This window comes from Teleopsis dalmanni, chromosome 1, assembly GCF_002237135.1.
Source record: "Teleopsis dalmanni isolate 2A chromosome 1, ASM223713v2, whole genome shotgun sequence".
Taxonomy (NCBI): domain Eukaryota; kingdom Metazoa; phylum Arthropoda; class Insecta; order Diptera; family Diopsidae; genus Teleopsis; species Teleopsis dalmanni.
In genome coordinates, this window is record NC_051846.1 from 141,316,596 (window position 1) to 141,333,245 (window position 16,650).

The 16,650-nt window shown below is 33.3% G+C and overlaps 1 protein-coding gene across 1 annotated transcript; it reads right to left on the reverse strand.

Moving 5' to 3' along the window:
- Positions 1-9,864: 9,864 nt before the first annotated feature.
- On the reverse strand, positions 9,865-11,960 carry LOC119669062 (uncharacterized PE-PGRS family protein PE_PGRS46). Its single transcript, XM_038078794.1, has 3 exons — positions 11,851-11,960; positions 11,041-11,778; positions 9,865-10,975 (listed from the first exon to the last, which is right to left on the reverse strand). Exons 1-3 carry the CDS (start codon positions 11,918-11,920, stop codon positions 9,867-9,869), a joined length of 1,917 nt encoding a protein of 638 aa, XP_037934722.1. The 5' UTR covers positions 11,921-11,960; the 3' UTR covers positions 9,865-9,866.
- Between the last annotated feature and the right edge of the window lie 4,690 nt (positions 11,961-16,650).

The window sequence follows — 16,650 nt, forward strand, 5'->3', positions numbered from 1 at the left end:
AAATATTTATAGAAAATAACTGAAGAAAAAGGTGTTGACCAAAACCATTGGAGAATTATTTGCTTTCCTTTATTATTTCCTTTCCTTTATTTCCTTTATTATATAGAACTTCCGTTATAGAAGTTGTATAAGTTGTAGTGTCACTTTAGAATAGTGAGAATATACTGAACGGTATAAATTATTTTTATATTCTGTAAACCTAGTATCATAGCGATGTTCTACCAATTAGCTTTTATAATTTGATAAAGTGTGTCAAAGTTTGTTTTAAATAATTTTCTTTTTGCGTGAACTAAAAAAGGGTATAAATACTTAAGATTGTATGTTCTATTGTTTTATTGAGTAAAATCAACAGAGACAAGCCATGAAAAGTCTTCTCGTTTTAGGATTGCTTTCAGTTTGCATAGCAGTATGCACTGGTACAAACCGCTTAAAAATTGTTGAAGAATAACAACAACTAATATATGAAACTCATTTCAGCTTTTTCCATAGGTGGTAGCATAGGTGCAAGTGCCAGTGCGAATGCTAACGCTGGTGCTTATGGAGGTGGTGGTGGTGGTGCTTACGGTGGTGGTGGAGCTTATGGTGGTGGTGGTGGTGGTGGTGGTGGTGGTGGTTATGGAGGCGGTGGGGGTGGTGCTTATGGAGGTGCCGGTGCAAGTGCAAGTGCTAGTGCCGATGCTGGTGCTTATGGCGGTGGTGGTGGTGGTGGTGGTGGTGGAGGTGCTGGAGGTGGTTATGATGGTAGTGGAGGCGGCGGTGCTGGTGGCGGTGCTGGTGGCGGTGCTGGAGGTGGTTTCGGAGGTGGTTTCGGAGGTGGCGCTGGTGGAGGTGGTAGTGGTGGTGCTGGAGGTGGAGGTGGTTACGACGGTGGCGCTGGTGGAGGTGGTAGTGGCGGTGCTGGTGGTGGTGCTGGTGGTGGTGCTGGAGGTGGTTTTGGAGGTGGTTTCGGAGGTGGAGCTGGTGGAGGTATGTGTATAGTCCTATAAGTTTCAATGAATCCGCTAGTAGGTTTTGTGGAAGTTCTGCTACTAATGTAATTTTTAATTCAGGTATGTACGGAGGCGGAAGTGCTAGTGCTAGTGCTAATGCAAATGCTAACGCTGGTGGTGGTGGTGGTGGTTACGGAGGTGCTTCTGCAAGTGCTGATGCTTCTGCATATGCTGGACGTTAACATTAAATTACTTTCAGCAGGCTTGAATATAACTAATTTAATTTTACATAAATAATTTTTGCTTATTAAAACTTCATGTTATGCTTTACTATTCAAAATATATTGATTGGATGTACACTGCACAGTTTACCAAATTTAAATAACACATTTCAGATCTATAGACATTTTTATGAATAAATAACTTTAAGAACATCAATAGTTGCTTGTTAAAAGGTTTCAGCAAATGTCGTATTTTCAAAAAAAATTCTTAAAAAAAAATATATGCCTTTTCAAAAGGTGTTGATCGCAAATAGTTGAAGTGCATAATTTGCTTTACTTGGTAGATAATTTAAAAATATTATTGATAAAGAGTGTACTGGAAGTCTAATTTTCACAACTGTTTTTGATAATTTGAAGTCGTGGCTTACAAATGATCTACATAACGTTAGCTTCTATGGTTGAATATATGTTCACATATCCTTATAGATTTGTGATTTCAAATACCATCTAAGCGGAATCAAATGCTTTATAACATCCGAAACTCTCAAGTTCCGTGCGGTCGCAGTAAAGAGGGCAAATTGGAACCTGCACTGAAGTGCCATTGCTGATTAGATGAATCAGCTTCGAATCCAGAAGCAAAACGCATGAGTTTTGATAACTCCACTCAAATTAAATCTTCCAGCGAAATTCTGAAAGGTTTTTTCAGATTTGCAGGCAAAGGTCACACTTGTTGTGATGGTAGATTGTTCAGGGCTAAGCGAAACTATTCGCTTATGTTATCTTGATCTGTATAGTATTGCCATTTGAACAACAAACCGGTCAGTTTCATCATCGGCAACGTATATCTGGTTCTTTAGCGCTGTCTGGTGGCGTCTTAAATTATGATTTATCATCTATCAACATAGGGGTGTATAAAAAGAATAACAAACCATCCTCATCTAAAGTATGGCGTTCTATGATTGTACCACAAATTGCTTTTGATATCTATATGGAAGTGGGCGATAATAAGCCCATGATCATGATGCATTGTCATCTGGGATTCTGATCTAGTTTACAAACCCATCGTTTGGAAACTTGACATAAAGCAACTAATATGCTACAATACTTGCGATCATCATGAGATATGTGGCAGCTCAAAATAAACGAAATATCAAACATAAATAATAATCTATTTATATATTACTATTATTACAGTTAGACTGTATGACTCTGTCAAGAAATGGAAAGTATCCACCTGGGATTTCTTCTCATATCATATAATTCTAGGACTTAGTCTTGCCAAATATGAGCGAATGAATTGATAACAAATTTTTTTCCTGATTCTCCAAAGGGATGCTAAAGAATAGTAGAAACAGCTGTAAGATTTTACCTCAGTGCTTAATGAAGGGCTTTACTTTAGCCTAGTAAGAAATGTAATCCACTGCTGTAGAATAGTGCTCTTATTCTTTTACAAACAGTGCAGGAGACTTATGAATAAAGTCAATTTTAATAGAAATGAGAATGACTGGTCTAGATACAAGACCTTCCTGTAAGTGTTACCTAACTAGCTGGCAATATTATTTCGATGAGATTACTAGTTATGCCTAAACTTCCTGATGGCATAGAAACTTATCTTTCTATGAGTTACTTAAAAACTCGGAATTGTCTCTCGATACTCATTCTCCAGGTTCCTCTGTTTTAGCAGGAGCATCCATTGATTCTTCGAATCTCTAATCGGTTAACTCATCAAGTTAAGCCTGCAGAAACTGAAACAGGTAATTTTTAGTTTTAAGCCTTTTAAATCCTTAGAACTAAATAGTCTACACTTTATAGAGTTTCAGCATTTTTTGGGCTAAATATATGACGTTGAACTTTTGGTAATTTTTAAACATTTATTTTTAGGTATAGTTTTCGGCACAAAGTTTAGATAAAAGAAAAATTCCTTCGAGCGCGCTAGTAATGGTAATATTACGCCATTGGTAAGAAGTGGGAATTACAGCAACACATAATTTAATGATATTTCACGATTGTCATAAGACATACTGTTGTACGGCATTACAGCATTGGTACAATCTGCATGGTACTCAACAGAGTGCAGTGTAGGACTAAACTCTGTATTAAGACTATAATGAGTATCATATAAATTGCTTTGAATCTAAGTGCAGTTTTCTCCGAAAGATGGAATAAATCTAATTATTATAGGCACTATTCATTGTATTGTTTTCCAGGTGGTGGTACCAGCTGTTAGGAAAGCCATAGTTTGTTTGGAAGCGAATAATTTTTATATGAATGTATACATACTATTAAACAGTCAAGCTGCTTTAAAGTTCTTGACCTCTCGCTGAAAGACCTTCCTCTAAAAGATATTTTAAGCAAGTTTAAAGTGGGTTTAAGAGAAAACCATTTTGAACAAGAAATTCCCCATTAAAATGAAAAAAAAATATTTGCTATTAAAAAATCAATACCTAACTAAAATCTAATTTTATATTACAAATCACTTTAAACAGAAAATCAACTTTTTAAAAACTAAACTTAAAAAAATATGAAAACTAAAAACACTAAAGAGATTAAGGAACTGTGAACTAGAAAGAAACATTAGAAATTTAATTTCTTTTAAAAACTTTTAGAAATAGATATAATATTAAGTTTCAGTAGCTGCCGATACACGTTTGCACTAGCAACAACGTAGCCGATGATATCAGAAATTTTTACTACACACTACTATTAGAAATTAACAATCTGTATGCATTCTGATTGATTGAACTATACTCCATGGCGGTGTATATTGATGTTGCTTAACATTTTGACAGCGTATGACTCATATTTTGCATTAAGAAAAAATGAAATCGGAAATGTCACAAAGTGGTCTACTCGATCTTATTCTGCTCAATACTACCGATATCCTTACTTGCTTCCGACGCAAATTGTGATGGAGCAGAACAAAGCCTGCAACTGCTAGTTTATTCTGTGTATGACTAGTTCAACCTTTGCGACATAGCAAAAAATATTATGAAAACTGTACAAATCGCATACAGAAATAGATTATTGACCGACAACCGATAAAAAGCATTATCACAGAAATTGCGATCAACACAAAGCGAAATGTCTCGGTAATACAGTAGACTAAAAACTGATATCGGAGAAAGCATTATTGCGATAAATCGAATATAGATTTCATCCAAAATATATGGTGTCCATTGAAAATAAACTACTCAACTATTATTCTAATTACGTCATTACTCTAATATGGAATTGAAAAATAGAAATTTGGCGAACAGCAAATTTATTTATCCAACAAAGTTAATTAATACATAAGAAATACAGAAATATGTTGAACAGCATAATGTCATTATTATAATATATTAACTCATTTAAATCCAGAAAGGATACAGTTACCAATAAAAGAAGCGTCGCAACATAAGCGGCTGAAGAGGTCACTACCTGTTGATCTTATCAACATAACTTGAAAAGCAATGAAAATGAGATCAGATGTAATATCTAACCTGGTTTTATTTAATTATTATAAAGTTGATAAAACTAATAAAAAATTGTACATAAAAAACTTATTTAAATTTTGATTGAACTATTCTTTTAAAAACAATTAATGTTAATAGATATTTGTAATTAAGAGTAGATAATAAAAATAAGAGCCAACAAAATAAAGAAATGTATGTACCTATATAATGTTCAGTGTATAATATAAAATTAATATACCTATATTTGGTGGAAGGAGTTTTTATCATTTTACTCTAGTTTAAATCTGTCATAATTAGTTTATTGGAATATAGTTTCAGAGACATCAAAGTTAAAGTAAATCTTATACTTTTACTTTTAATCAGCTAGAAAATATGACGTGAGACCAAGTCAGTGAGACCAAGTTGGACGTTGTATTAGTAATTCTTTTTATTTTTTCCCAAAGAGAACATATTTTTTTTTTTTATTTTTTAACATAATAACATATTGGGAGTGGGAATAGAAATACACCGGGTACAGGCTCCCAACACAGCGGAGTACTCCGACAATGGTTGATTGTCTGTTCCCAACTGAACAGAAGATATTCCGCCTTCAAAATGAAACCCAGAATGTGGGCCGTTGAGGATCTCCTAATGTCAGAAGGGCAAAGTAGTTCTCGATCCAGTGACCTCCTCCTGGCTCCTGACTTCTCTCGGCTGACAACAATTTATAAATCAGAGACATAGTTATAGACCTACTTAATCCACATCGGCTCACAGATCTGAATGGCAGATCCTGATCTTGCAGAATCATTACCATTAATTCCTGTATGACCAGGCACCCAGCAAAGCATCACTTTGTTTTTGCTTGACAGGTGCTGCAGCATGAAATATCACACTAATAGAAGCTTTGAGGAAAACTTCTAGGAGGATAATGCTTTGATTGCTGCTTGACTATATGAACCATAACATATTACTAACAACTTATTCACAAAGTATCCATAAACTAACGACGGTTTTAGCAGAACCAGTGCTGTGGATGTGATAGATAGGGCACTTCCTACCTACTATTAATAATGCCTACTATAATAAGGCTACTCTGATCACTGACTGTTGTAAAATATATGAAATTTGCCAATATAGGTGCAGTTGCACTACTCAATATCATCTAATAAATCATTTAAACGAAAACGAAAATAAAATGATAAATATGCAATTGAATTTTTATTATAAAATAAATTCTCTCATATATTTGATAGCATAATTTGACCCAATATAGTTTGCACCAGTAACTGGAGCACATTCACTAAGCCCAATATCATGAATGTTCGCATTGTGGTTACTTTCAAAATAATTATCCGCGTCTTGGTTTTCGTGATAATCTTATCGGAATGCGGAATATAAACTTAAAAAGGTTTACACGACCAATGGCTTTTGAATTCTGCTTTTTAGCCCATACTGAAAGAAATAATGCTGTGATTCAGCTATATTAATAATAATTTTTATTCTTACCGTTGCATGATGCAATGCAAATGAGAAACCATGTTAATAGAAAAGAAAGCTTCATAATTTAAATTATCTCTCCCGAATTGAATAATGTATTTGCAGCAGAAAAGAATCAAATAATGTCGCAGTACAGTTGCAGTGATTTTTAAACATTTTTCGTATCTCTTACAATAGTCACGGTACAGCACATTAATTATTCAATATTTTCCGCAATACTGACTGTAAAATACATACATATTATTATTATATATATATATGTATATAATGACTTCTATTAGTGTAGAGTGTATATACCAAGACTGGTTATTATTATTTATTATTTAAAGTGTAGACGTGAAAATTGCCCAACAGCCGGTACTGCGGCCAGAAGAGTCCTATTTACCAAATCAAGTCTGGTTAAGACTTGTACATACCTTAAAGTTCCACTAATTTCTGAGGTGTACCTTCCTTATACCTTATATCTATTTGCTAATGCGTTCATAAAAAATTGAGGTTTATTGTGAGTACAAAAACTAAAGGTCACTACTTTCACTTAAATTAAAGAGAAAAAGAATTGATTTAATAGTTTTAATTAATTTTTATATTAAATTTGGAAAGAATGAAGTAAAGTTGCTGCCATTTATATCAATCAATTGTTGACTTTCTACTTCTTTAAAAGTAGAAAGAAAGCAGATAAGTCAATAGAATGAGTATCGTACTCATTCGCGATGCTTTACCTCTAAGTTTAAATATTCCTAAAGTAATTTTAAAAAATAATCCAACAAGTTTTTCATTCTAATTTAATTGAACGTTCAGTAAAAACTGTTATTGTAGTTTGACATAGATGATCTGGAACAGGGCAATAAAGATGCGATCGCTGGCGAAACGATTGAATGGGCCGCAGAAAAAAATAGATACGTTCATAAGTGTTTTCGACTAAAATAAAAATATGGTTATAGTTTTAAATTTAGTTTCATTAATTTAACAATTTAAATTCATATATTTCAACTACCATAAAAATAAAATAATGTAGTTTTACCTTTACACCAGAAGGAAATTTGCGGGTCGTGCTTCGTACAGCCCAAGTCTGAAAGATAACTAAAAAGCGTTGGTAATTTCTTAAATCCATTTTTATTTCTGTATTTATCACGTATCATTATAACAGAATTCAGTAGCATTTTCTTTAAATTCATAGTTCTGGAGGAAAACTGATTAATATTTTACTGCAACAGTCGTTTCAAATGCATTTTCATTTTAGATTGTAAAATTTTTCAGTTCATTTCGAAGTAACGGTCTTAATAGTCACTTAAGTAGTCAATACTAATTAATGTTTTAGTAGGTTTTAGTTGGCAAACTGGTTTCTCAGTACATAAGCTAATAAAATACAATTTCTAGCAGTAACTTTTAGTGAATCCAGGCAGATACAGCCGCCAAATTGATCAAATATGGTGGCTTTTTGATTTTGTATCACTATTCATAAGATGTTCTTCTAGGTTTCTTGTCAAATCTGTTTTATTTAGGATTTCAAAAATGTTACTCCGGATCACAGAGAAGTGGTAATGAGTTAGCTTTACTGATTGGCTCGATTAACTCCACTAGTTTTATAAGTTCTTATTTCTCTATGTTAGCAAAACTCTTTCCTCCTGTATGTATAATGGGAAATATATCATTGTCGCAGAACCGTTACTGTAGTAGTATATAGATTACAAATATTTTTAAGAGTTTGTTTAAAAAAAACAAAAAAAAAAAAAAAATAATTAATTGAACAGTCCTAAACAAGTACGTAGTGTAAGCATTGCTGATGTTTGACTACGTTTAATCTGTTAACAGATCTATATACATATCTTAAACTATTATGTATATAGGGAATTTTATAAATTAATCTTGATGCAGTTATACCATATTTTTCCAATGTGGGAACGAGGAATTTTATTATTATGTGTGATGGAATGTGGTTGTAATTCATTTCCACAACTTTCATTGTATATTGTGAAGGTTCTACCCGCTAGGTTTTGGTTATTCTAAGATATAACATTTATGAATTTGTCAGATATTTTTTTGTGTAATTTTTTTTTTTAGATTTTGAGAAATCATAGATGGAAACATTATAAAATAGGCCTAGAATTGTGATCTGATATTCTGCTTGTATTTTAAGATCAAAGTTCTGTACTATGATGTATTGATTGTATTGAACTTACTCAACTCTTACCCTTAGGTTGCATCCTTGTACGGAATGGGTTAAATGTTTATAACGTTTTCCTTGTTTGTATGATTTGCCACATAAGATATTCTGAATATTTTTTTGTTTGTATAAGCCGATTTACTATAGACGCCATGTACTTGTTAAGTTTGATCTTAAGTCGAAAATGATATAAAGTGCATCTGAATTGTGGATGTTATATTAATGTACAAATGAGCAGTAATAATGTGTACGGGTTTTTAATTTGATAAAGTATGTCAAAGTTTATTTTCATTTATTGTGTATTTTTTTTTGAAAAAATAAAATTATAAACAATCGTAATTGTAATTTACATTTGAAATTTTATGTTGTTGTAAAGTATTAATATATGAAAATATATTTCATACCAGGATTGTTTTTGATTTTTATTCCATTAAGTATTACAGAAAATGTTCAAATAAATACAAAATTACATTATCTAATTCCTCCATTCATATAGGTAGTATAGTATACGTATGACTGTCAATGTGTTACTGGTTTAATTGGAAAAGGTGATATTAATCAAGATTCTAGCTTAAGTATTGACAGAGCTACTCTTGGTGGTAATGGTGTTGCAAATTCAGGTACTGGCAATGTGTAGTAATGCTGACGTTAGTGGGTTTGTCAAATAGTGCCGGTGCCTACTTATGTTCTGACTTGGTGGTGGTTTGTTAGATAAACAGACATTATTATAAATACGCATTCAGATTTGTTCATTTCAAAACAGGAACAGGAAAAGCTTCACTGCTTTGAATGTGATTATGAAAGAAATCATTTATGTGATTAAAATGCATTTCGAAAGTAGTTGCATGTAAAATACTGTCATAATGGCTGAAATCTATTGCTCTATTGGTTATTTGTATTATTGTATTAAGAAGTTCATGTTTTCACTGGAATCTCTAAGCTTTCTATATATATGCTGGCTATATATAATTTGTTTCCACCGATTGTTATATTATTTGACCGAATTGTATTCTTTTTCACATTAAGTAGCCTTGTATTGAGGGGCTTAATAATATTAATAGATGGTAACTTGCAAAATTGAAATATGTCTCTGTCCATGGTGACTGCACAAACTCGTTACTACAAATTTTTAAAGAAAAATTTATCACGACTAATGGATGTGAACACAAAGCTTCCATCGAAAACATGACTGCGAAATGTAACTTAATGTCGATTGACAGCCTTGTATTGTGTTGTGTTTTCCCATCCAATCAACAAGAGTTGTGGTCTAATGTCATAAGCAAATGCACGACTTCCTTGGCACTGTTTTCCATGACATATGTTCTAGACATACCTTCATCGTACATGACCAATGTAAACACAATTAATTACATGTATTGGCATTGTTTCTAACATGATTGCAATATTAAATTGAAATTTTAAACGCATTCTATAGGTAGTAATTAAATGGCATTTAGTAACATTTATTCTATATTTAGCTTAAGTTAGATATATTTTTAATATTTGTACAGAAAAGATTTAAATTTCATACATGTAAGTAAACACTAAATAAAGTACTTATATTACAAAATTTCCTTAAACTAATGTTGGTTACTGTTATGTGTGCTGATAAATGATTTTAATATCCATTCTTTCTGTTCACTGAGGATGTGGCATAAGAACTGGCATAAGCGCTGCTATAACTGGAATGTGTATTATGAGTTTTATAACTGCTTTGGCCTCCCTGCCCATTAAAACCACCATGACCACCATAACCCCCTTGACCTCCATAGGAACCCGGACCAAATGACGGAGTTCCACTGCCACACTTTCCTGGTCCACAAGCTGATGTGCCTAATTGGTCAGGGGATTCTTGAAATGAACCAGGAATGATACCACCACCAATACCGCCTCCACCGGCACCGGCACTAGCACTTGCCCCAGCTCCTGCAAAAGCACTTGCAAAACTGCCTGCAGGTCCTCCAACACCACTGTGAGTTTTACAAACTCCATCTGTACAGTCTACTGATGTTACGAAATCATTTGATCCTGGTGATCCTGTATTAGACGTTGATCCAGGTGAACCACTTAAGCCGCCACCTAAGCTACCACCCAAGCCACCACCTAAGCCACCACCTAAGCCACCACCTAAGCCACCATCAAAGCCGCCACTTAAGCCACCACCTAAACCACCAACTCCACCTATACCTTCAACATTTCCAGTTAAACCTGGCCCGGTAAATCCAGAAGAAGCGGTTGGAATTTTATTATTCGGTAAACCATTTCCATCAGCTGACGTTTCCTGAACGGTTATATCATAGCTACCAATTACGTTTCCAGGAATTAAAGTGGCATGAAAATCTGGGCTGCCTCCAACATTTGGTTGACCTATATTAATTGCACCACTTGGTAAACCAGGACTATGGCCCACTACTAACCCTGTACTTCCATCAGCGCCGGAACCTGCAAACCCACTCGCGCCACCGAAAACAACAGGTCCACTACTGCCACCAGTGCCTATGGGAGTAGCTGGATTATTATTCAATATTAATCCACCGCCTTGCTGATTAGGGGTAGGACCTTTATGAACGTTAGGAGTTGCTGCACCTACATTATTTTCTGCTCCAAAGCCAATTGAGCCTGGACGAGAATGACCCAAAGGACCTTGTTGAGTTGCCGGTTCGTTCAGATTTAATGGTGGAACATACTGCGGAGAAACATTGCCACTGGGAAATATTGGTTTTCTTTCTGAAATGGCAATATTAATAGTTGAGAAATATTATAACAAATACGCATAAATTATTTATATATACCAGGTTGTTTGTTTTCAACTCCTCCAATAATTACAGTGCCACCACAACAATCTCTATCGGCACCACCAAAGCCACCACCTCCAGAGCCTGCATTAGCCCCAGCACTTGCAGCAGCATTTGCAAAAGCTGAAGTAGGTGATCCATTTGGTTTACCACCCAGTAGTGTGGAAAAAGTTACAGGACCTCTTCCCCCACCATTACCAGCATTAGATGAATGTAATCCAGTTCCGCCTACAGTAATACTTAGATCATTTGGATTGACACCGTTATGGCCTACAGTCACACCACTCGCATCACCTCTTCCTCTGCCTGCACCACCAAGCGCTGTTCTACCTAATGCATCTCTTACTTTTTCTACTCCACCCAGTATTCCACCAACAATTCCATGAATTACAGGCGTAACTCCATCACCAACTTGAATGTGTTTTTGTAGTGAAACTTTAAGCCCACTACCTCCTGCACCACCATCTGCAGCTTGTGTTAAAAATGGATTACCAGCATTGATACCTGGCGCGCTTGCTTGAGGTTTATTTTGTCCCCAACCTCCAACACCAAAGCCACCGCTTGGTCCAAAACCACCAAAATCTCCTACTCCGCCTTCGTCACCTCCCGAAGAAAAACCGCCTGCACCAGCCGAAGCACTTGCACTTGCCGTTGCACCGCTATACGCTCCACCACCATAGTTGCCACCATAGTTACCACCATAATTACCACCATATCCACTGCAAACAATGACGTCTAAAATATTAATTGATGTATAAATAAGAACTATTTATATACTGGAAAATAAATAACAAAAATTGTTCTAACCGAGTGAACACAAGACCAATAAAGCTGCCGTTAGCAATTGCTTGCTTGAGTAGAACCTTGCTTCCAACATGTTCGAATCGCAATTGTTTCCTCGTCTTAATAATAATTTCATTTTATACTTAACTTACAAAACTTCAAAGAGAATTTCCAATTTTTTACTTAAAAACGATTTGCACAGAGAATTCGCATTCTAATGTGGGAAATTCCAAGCTTTGCAAACATGTTCTTTGGAAAACCTATGCCGGATTGGAAGTGCAGCGCACTAACTAGCAGTCATAAGCGATGAGTGCTAGAAATGATTTCATGTAGACATTTTACTTCAAGAGTAACAACGTCATATATCTGAGGTCGACTGACTCTGGCGAATTTGTGCATTTTAATTTGATTAAAAATGAGGGAGAGATGTTGGGTGGGGAGGCAGTGCTTAGCTTGCCAAGTGATTATACTAGTATTTTTAATTGATAATAATCTAGGAAGATGCATATAGAAATGTTGTTAATAAACAATTAGAAAAAAATTTAATATTCTGCGCTTTGCAATAATTATATTCCGTTTCATGAAATATAAGCACTAAGCAAACACTGTTCACATTTTTATAATAATTATTTAAAATGTTTATGGAAACCTATTTCGGCCTCAGCCAAACCAAAACTTCTATTGGTGATAACTGTTTAGAAAGGTTTTAGAACGCATACATGGAATAACAGCATCTCGTAAAACTTTAAATAAAAACATTGAATGAAATAATGAATAAATAAATTGTAAACTACGCATAGACCACTGATTCCATAATCCGGATTGTGTATTATGTGTTCAGATTGTGTTCAGAGTAATAAATCACAATATGTGTATCTTTTTCGTCTATGGTATTTGGTGTTTTCGATTGGTAAATCTAGACTTACTCTCGATCTGTTAAATTTTGTTACCCGATCACAGATTTTTAGAGTAATCTAACATTTTTGTAGTAGTGTTAGTAGACATTTGAATTATTCATGAACATATCTATCGAGTCTAATTACACTTTATTTGTCAAGTTATATAAAACAGCTGTTAATTTTAGGAGAATTTGGCTACTTTGAAAAAATATTTAGAGTGTTATAAGCTAATCTCAAGTGTTAAACATTTTACTAGCGATTTAGCAATCCAAAGTGAAATTAGCACTAAAAGTGAATCTCGATTGAAAAACCTACCGCAGATTTACCAATAGATTTCCCGGCAATAGTATATATAATAAAATCAGTTTGCAGACATACACACAAATAGAATATACTAATTTTATTGTTTGATTTATGCATTAATATTATCATATATATTATCATTATGGATTAATATTAATATTATCATATAGGTACACTTTAGTCTTAGCCGGATATCGAAATTTTTTTCAATTTCTTTTTTAAAGTAATTGAATAACACAATATACCTTTATGCAGTTTTATATGAATGCAATGATATGTGTGAAAGTATCACAGTAATTTAGCCAAAAGCTGTGAATTTTTTAAACCAATGTTATCGTTGAACCTTACGGGTTTTACGGCCTTAATGAATATTCAGTATCGATTTGTGGGCTCATAAATTAGAGCTACTAAAGATATCTAGAAATACTAAAGGGACTGAATAGGATATACTTTCGTAGAATGAAATAGGTGTCCTGTTTGTCAGGCATGAGCTTAAACACGCAAGGCTCTATGAGTCCCACTATATCGCCAAAACTTAGAGGAGAATAGTGGAGCACAGACTAAAAGGTGGAAGATATTTGTAGAGCTTAATATTAATTGATAATAAAGGGTCTGTACACTGTCTGGAATGCCTGAATCATAAATTAAATATACATACGTAAGTTCTAAAAATAATACTTTACAGTGTTTACTTTACAGATAGTTATTTTAGTAATTTTATAAGTAATTTTTTTTGTTGATTTCAGCTAGTTGTTAATTAATTTCTAATATCACATTTCGGTTATTTAAAGTAGTTATTCACTGTGTCAAATTTAACACCTTAAATTGTGAACTGCACAATAAAAATTTATTTCTAAAGAATAGGACCAAACTTTCTATTTCAATCACTCATGGCGCTGATCATGGGAGTTATTTCAAAGTTTTGAAATAAGATTTTTCTTAACAGAAAAATTAATTTAAATACTGACCTAATTAATAATTATTAATTGTCAATAACTAAGTTATAGTATAGTTTTCAAACATACACTGACCTGTACTATTATAAAAGTTGAAAAATTTTTGAAAACATACATTTAAATACAAATGTGGAGATCATGAATAATCGATCACATTACATACGTATATGATATAGTTAGTTAATTGAAGTGTAGGGAGGAATGAATCCCCCTCAATAAGCAAAGAAGGCTATTTTTAATCCACAATTCCAACCAGAAGCATTCATAAAGGTCTAGCCAATGCTAATACTGGAGATATCACTTAGACTGTTAAGGAAGGGGCTCCCAAATAGTTAAGCCCGACCAAGCCCGGACATAGACATGACAGGTGTTGGTAGACATGCATTGCAGTAGATACCACAGGACAGGTCGAGTCTAGCCTCATGCCGTTCTATGGTCCAGCCCTGTAAAAACATATATTAATATAGATATCTCTGATTTGCTTCTATGTATCAAGTCAGAGATTCTGCATTTGGAATAAATTGGTCATGCATCCCTTGATCTAGCTGTTGAGGTAGTATGGGTCCACCCACTATTTGTTTGTCGCAAAAACTGACTATAAATCAACCTCTGACAGTAGCTGGCAGGGGCAATGTATGTAAATGTAAAAAGAAGAAAATCATATTGTAAATAAAATGCTTTGGCTTTTCGGTAATAAGCATAGAAAAAAATTAGGATTTTAGTTACACAAATATATACCTAATCAGTAATAGAATGTTACCACAATGTAATTAGCGTTAAAACATAAACCCTCAACACCTCCGTTTGTATCTAACAAGTGATGAGTAAACAACATTGGCTGCCAAACTGGTATAAGCAACTTCGGATTTTGCGGTAAAAAGTATAGTTGAATTAAAATTCAATTCAGATGAGCTGGAGTAGTTGTCAATAACTATGAAGAATATTAAAACAGTCTTCTATGCAAATATAATTTATTTCGATGTTCGTGGGAGCTATTAGCTTTTTTATAATGTCAAAAGTAATCAAAACAACTATTAATAAAAATTTTAACGTACGGGTGTGAATATAGTATATATATTAAATACATATGTATATATATATATGAATATATACCGGTATTGCCTTAGGCGGTTCGCTACATCTAAAACAGAAACTTTTGTTCTAAAAATTTTTCAATTCACCTGAATGAAAAGAATAAAAAAAATTAAAATTAATTGGATATTTAATGATGAATTAAACTTAGTTTAAGCTCAATTTAATTCATGGCTCTGGTTTTATTATAAACACATTCTTTTCTATTTAATTTTCTACAGAAACTGCTCTTGAGCATGACTTCTCTCAAAACAGTCATTACGTTTCATTTACTTTATTTTTTCCTGCTTAATTCTCTCAATTTTTAATTGTTGATTATATTGTTCTCATCTCTCTACTTCTTTAATACACAATTATTTAATGATATTTTTTATTGTTTTAGATAAATAAATATTAATAATAATAATTTGACAGACTTTTTACTTGTGATGATTCAATTTAGTATTATATTATTAAAAAAAAAACAATTTTGAGCTAATCTTTTTTGCTGTTTTCGTCACATCAAATACATGGTCTATATTGTCGGTCTCGTTCAATCGTTTTCCATTCAAATGCCATCAAAGTAGGACAGACCGTTTTAAAGTGTTCCACATAAATAAATATATGTATATCCCGAATTTTATTTATAGGTATGAACATATCAATGGTGCGGCATTAACCTTCTTAATGGGTATTCATAACTAGTAGAAAGCTATATTGTAATTTTTACATGTACCATCCAGACCAGTGGTTCCCGACATTTTTTTAACCAAGGACCACTATGTTATTTTTGTTATTATAAGGAACCACAAAGTTTTAGAATAACAAACTTTGTGATTATTATAATATACTTAATGCCTTACTGGTACAATGTATGGTATAATAAATAGTATAAGTGCATAATATAGGCTATAAAATAGAAATATAATTACTTGGAAATTTTTTGTGCCAATTTTCTATTAAGTGAGCTCACAGTGGACAAACTACAAGCTATGTATTCATAACTGTTACATTTGATTCACGGACCATTTTTAACCATCTCACAGACCACCGGTTGGGAACCACTGATCTAGACTATGGTTTTTTAACCGCTGGTTCACAGGTCTGTGATGCGCCATCAGCACCATGAATACTATAAAAAACCGTATTTTCGATTTGAACGAGATTTAATTTTTGGAGATATGGTTATGGGTTTTTGGAAAACTGAATACTTTACCGGTGTTTGACTATTTTTGATCCGCAGTAGATTTTTTGTAAAATACATTTATCTAGACGACTATTTTTAGTAGCAGGTTATAGGTACTGTTGAATTTTTTTTTAATTAATGGATACTTTTTTATTTCTCGAATGAACTCCTGGTATTAGGACATGGTCATGTGCTTAGATTGCAGAATATTTAAAAGTATATCTGTTAAAACAAATATTTTTGCAAATACCTATTGCAGAAACAAAATAGGCCTCCATATATTTGCATAGAATACTGACTTTATTATTTTGATAAAATTAAGCTAATATTTGTTTTTATTTTATTATTTTATTATATTTTTGTATTTGGTTTGTAAATTTTATGAGGTGCTGACTTCTTTTTATTGCAA

Coding starts and splice junctions, on each gene's coding strand:
- LOC119669062 (XM_038078794.1), bottom strand. CDS start 11,920: ATGTTGGAAGCAAGGTTCTACTCAAGCAAGCAATTGCTAACGGCAGCT. Junction 11,779..11,850: donor ATTGGTCTTGTGTTCACTCG/GTTAGAACAATT, acceptor TTAATATTTTAG/ACGTCATTGTTTGCAGTGGA. Junction 10,976..11,040: donor AGTTGAAAACAAACAACCTG/GTATATATAAAT, acceptor TTGCCATTTCAG/AAAGAAAACCAATATTTCCC.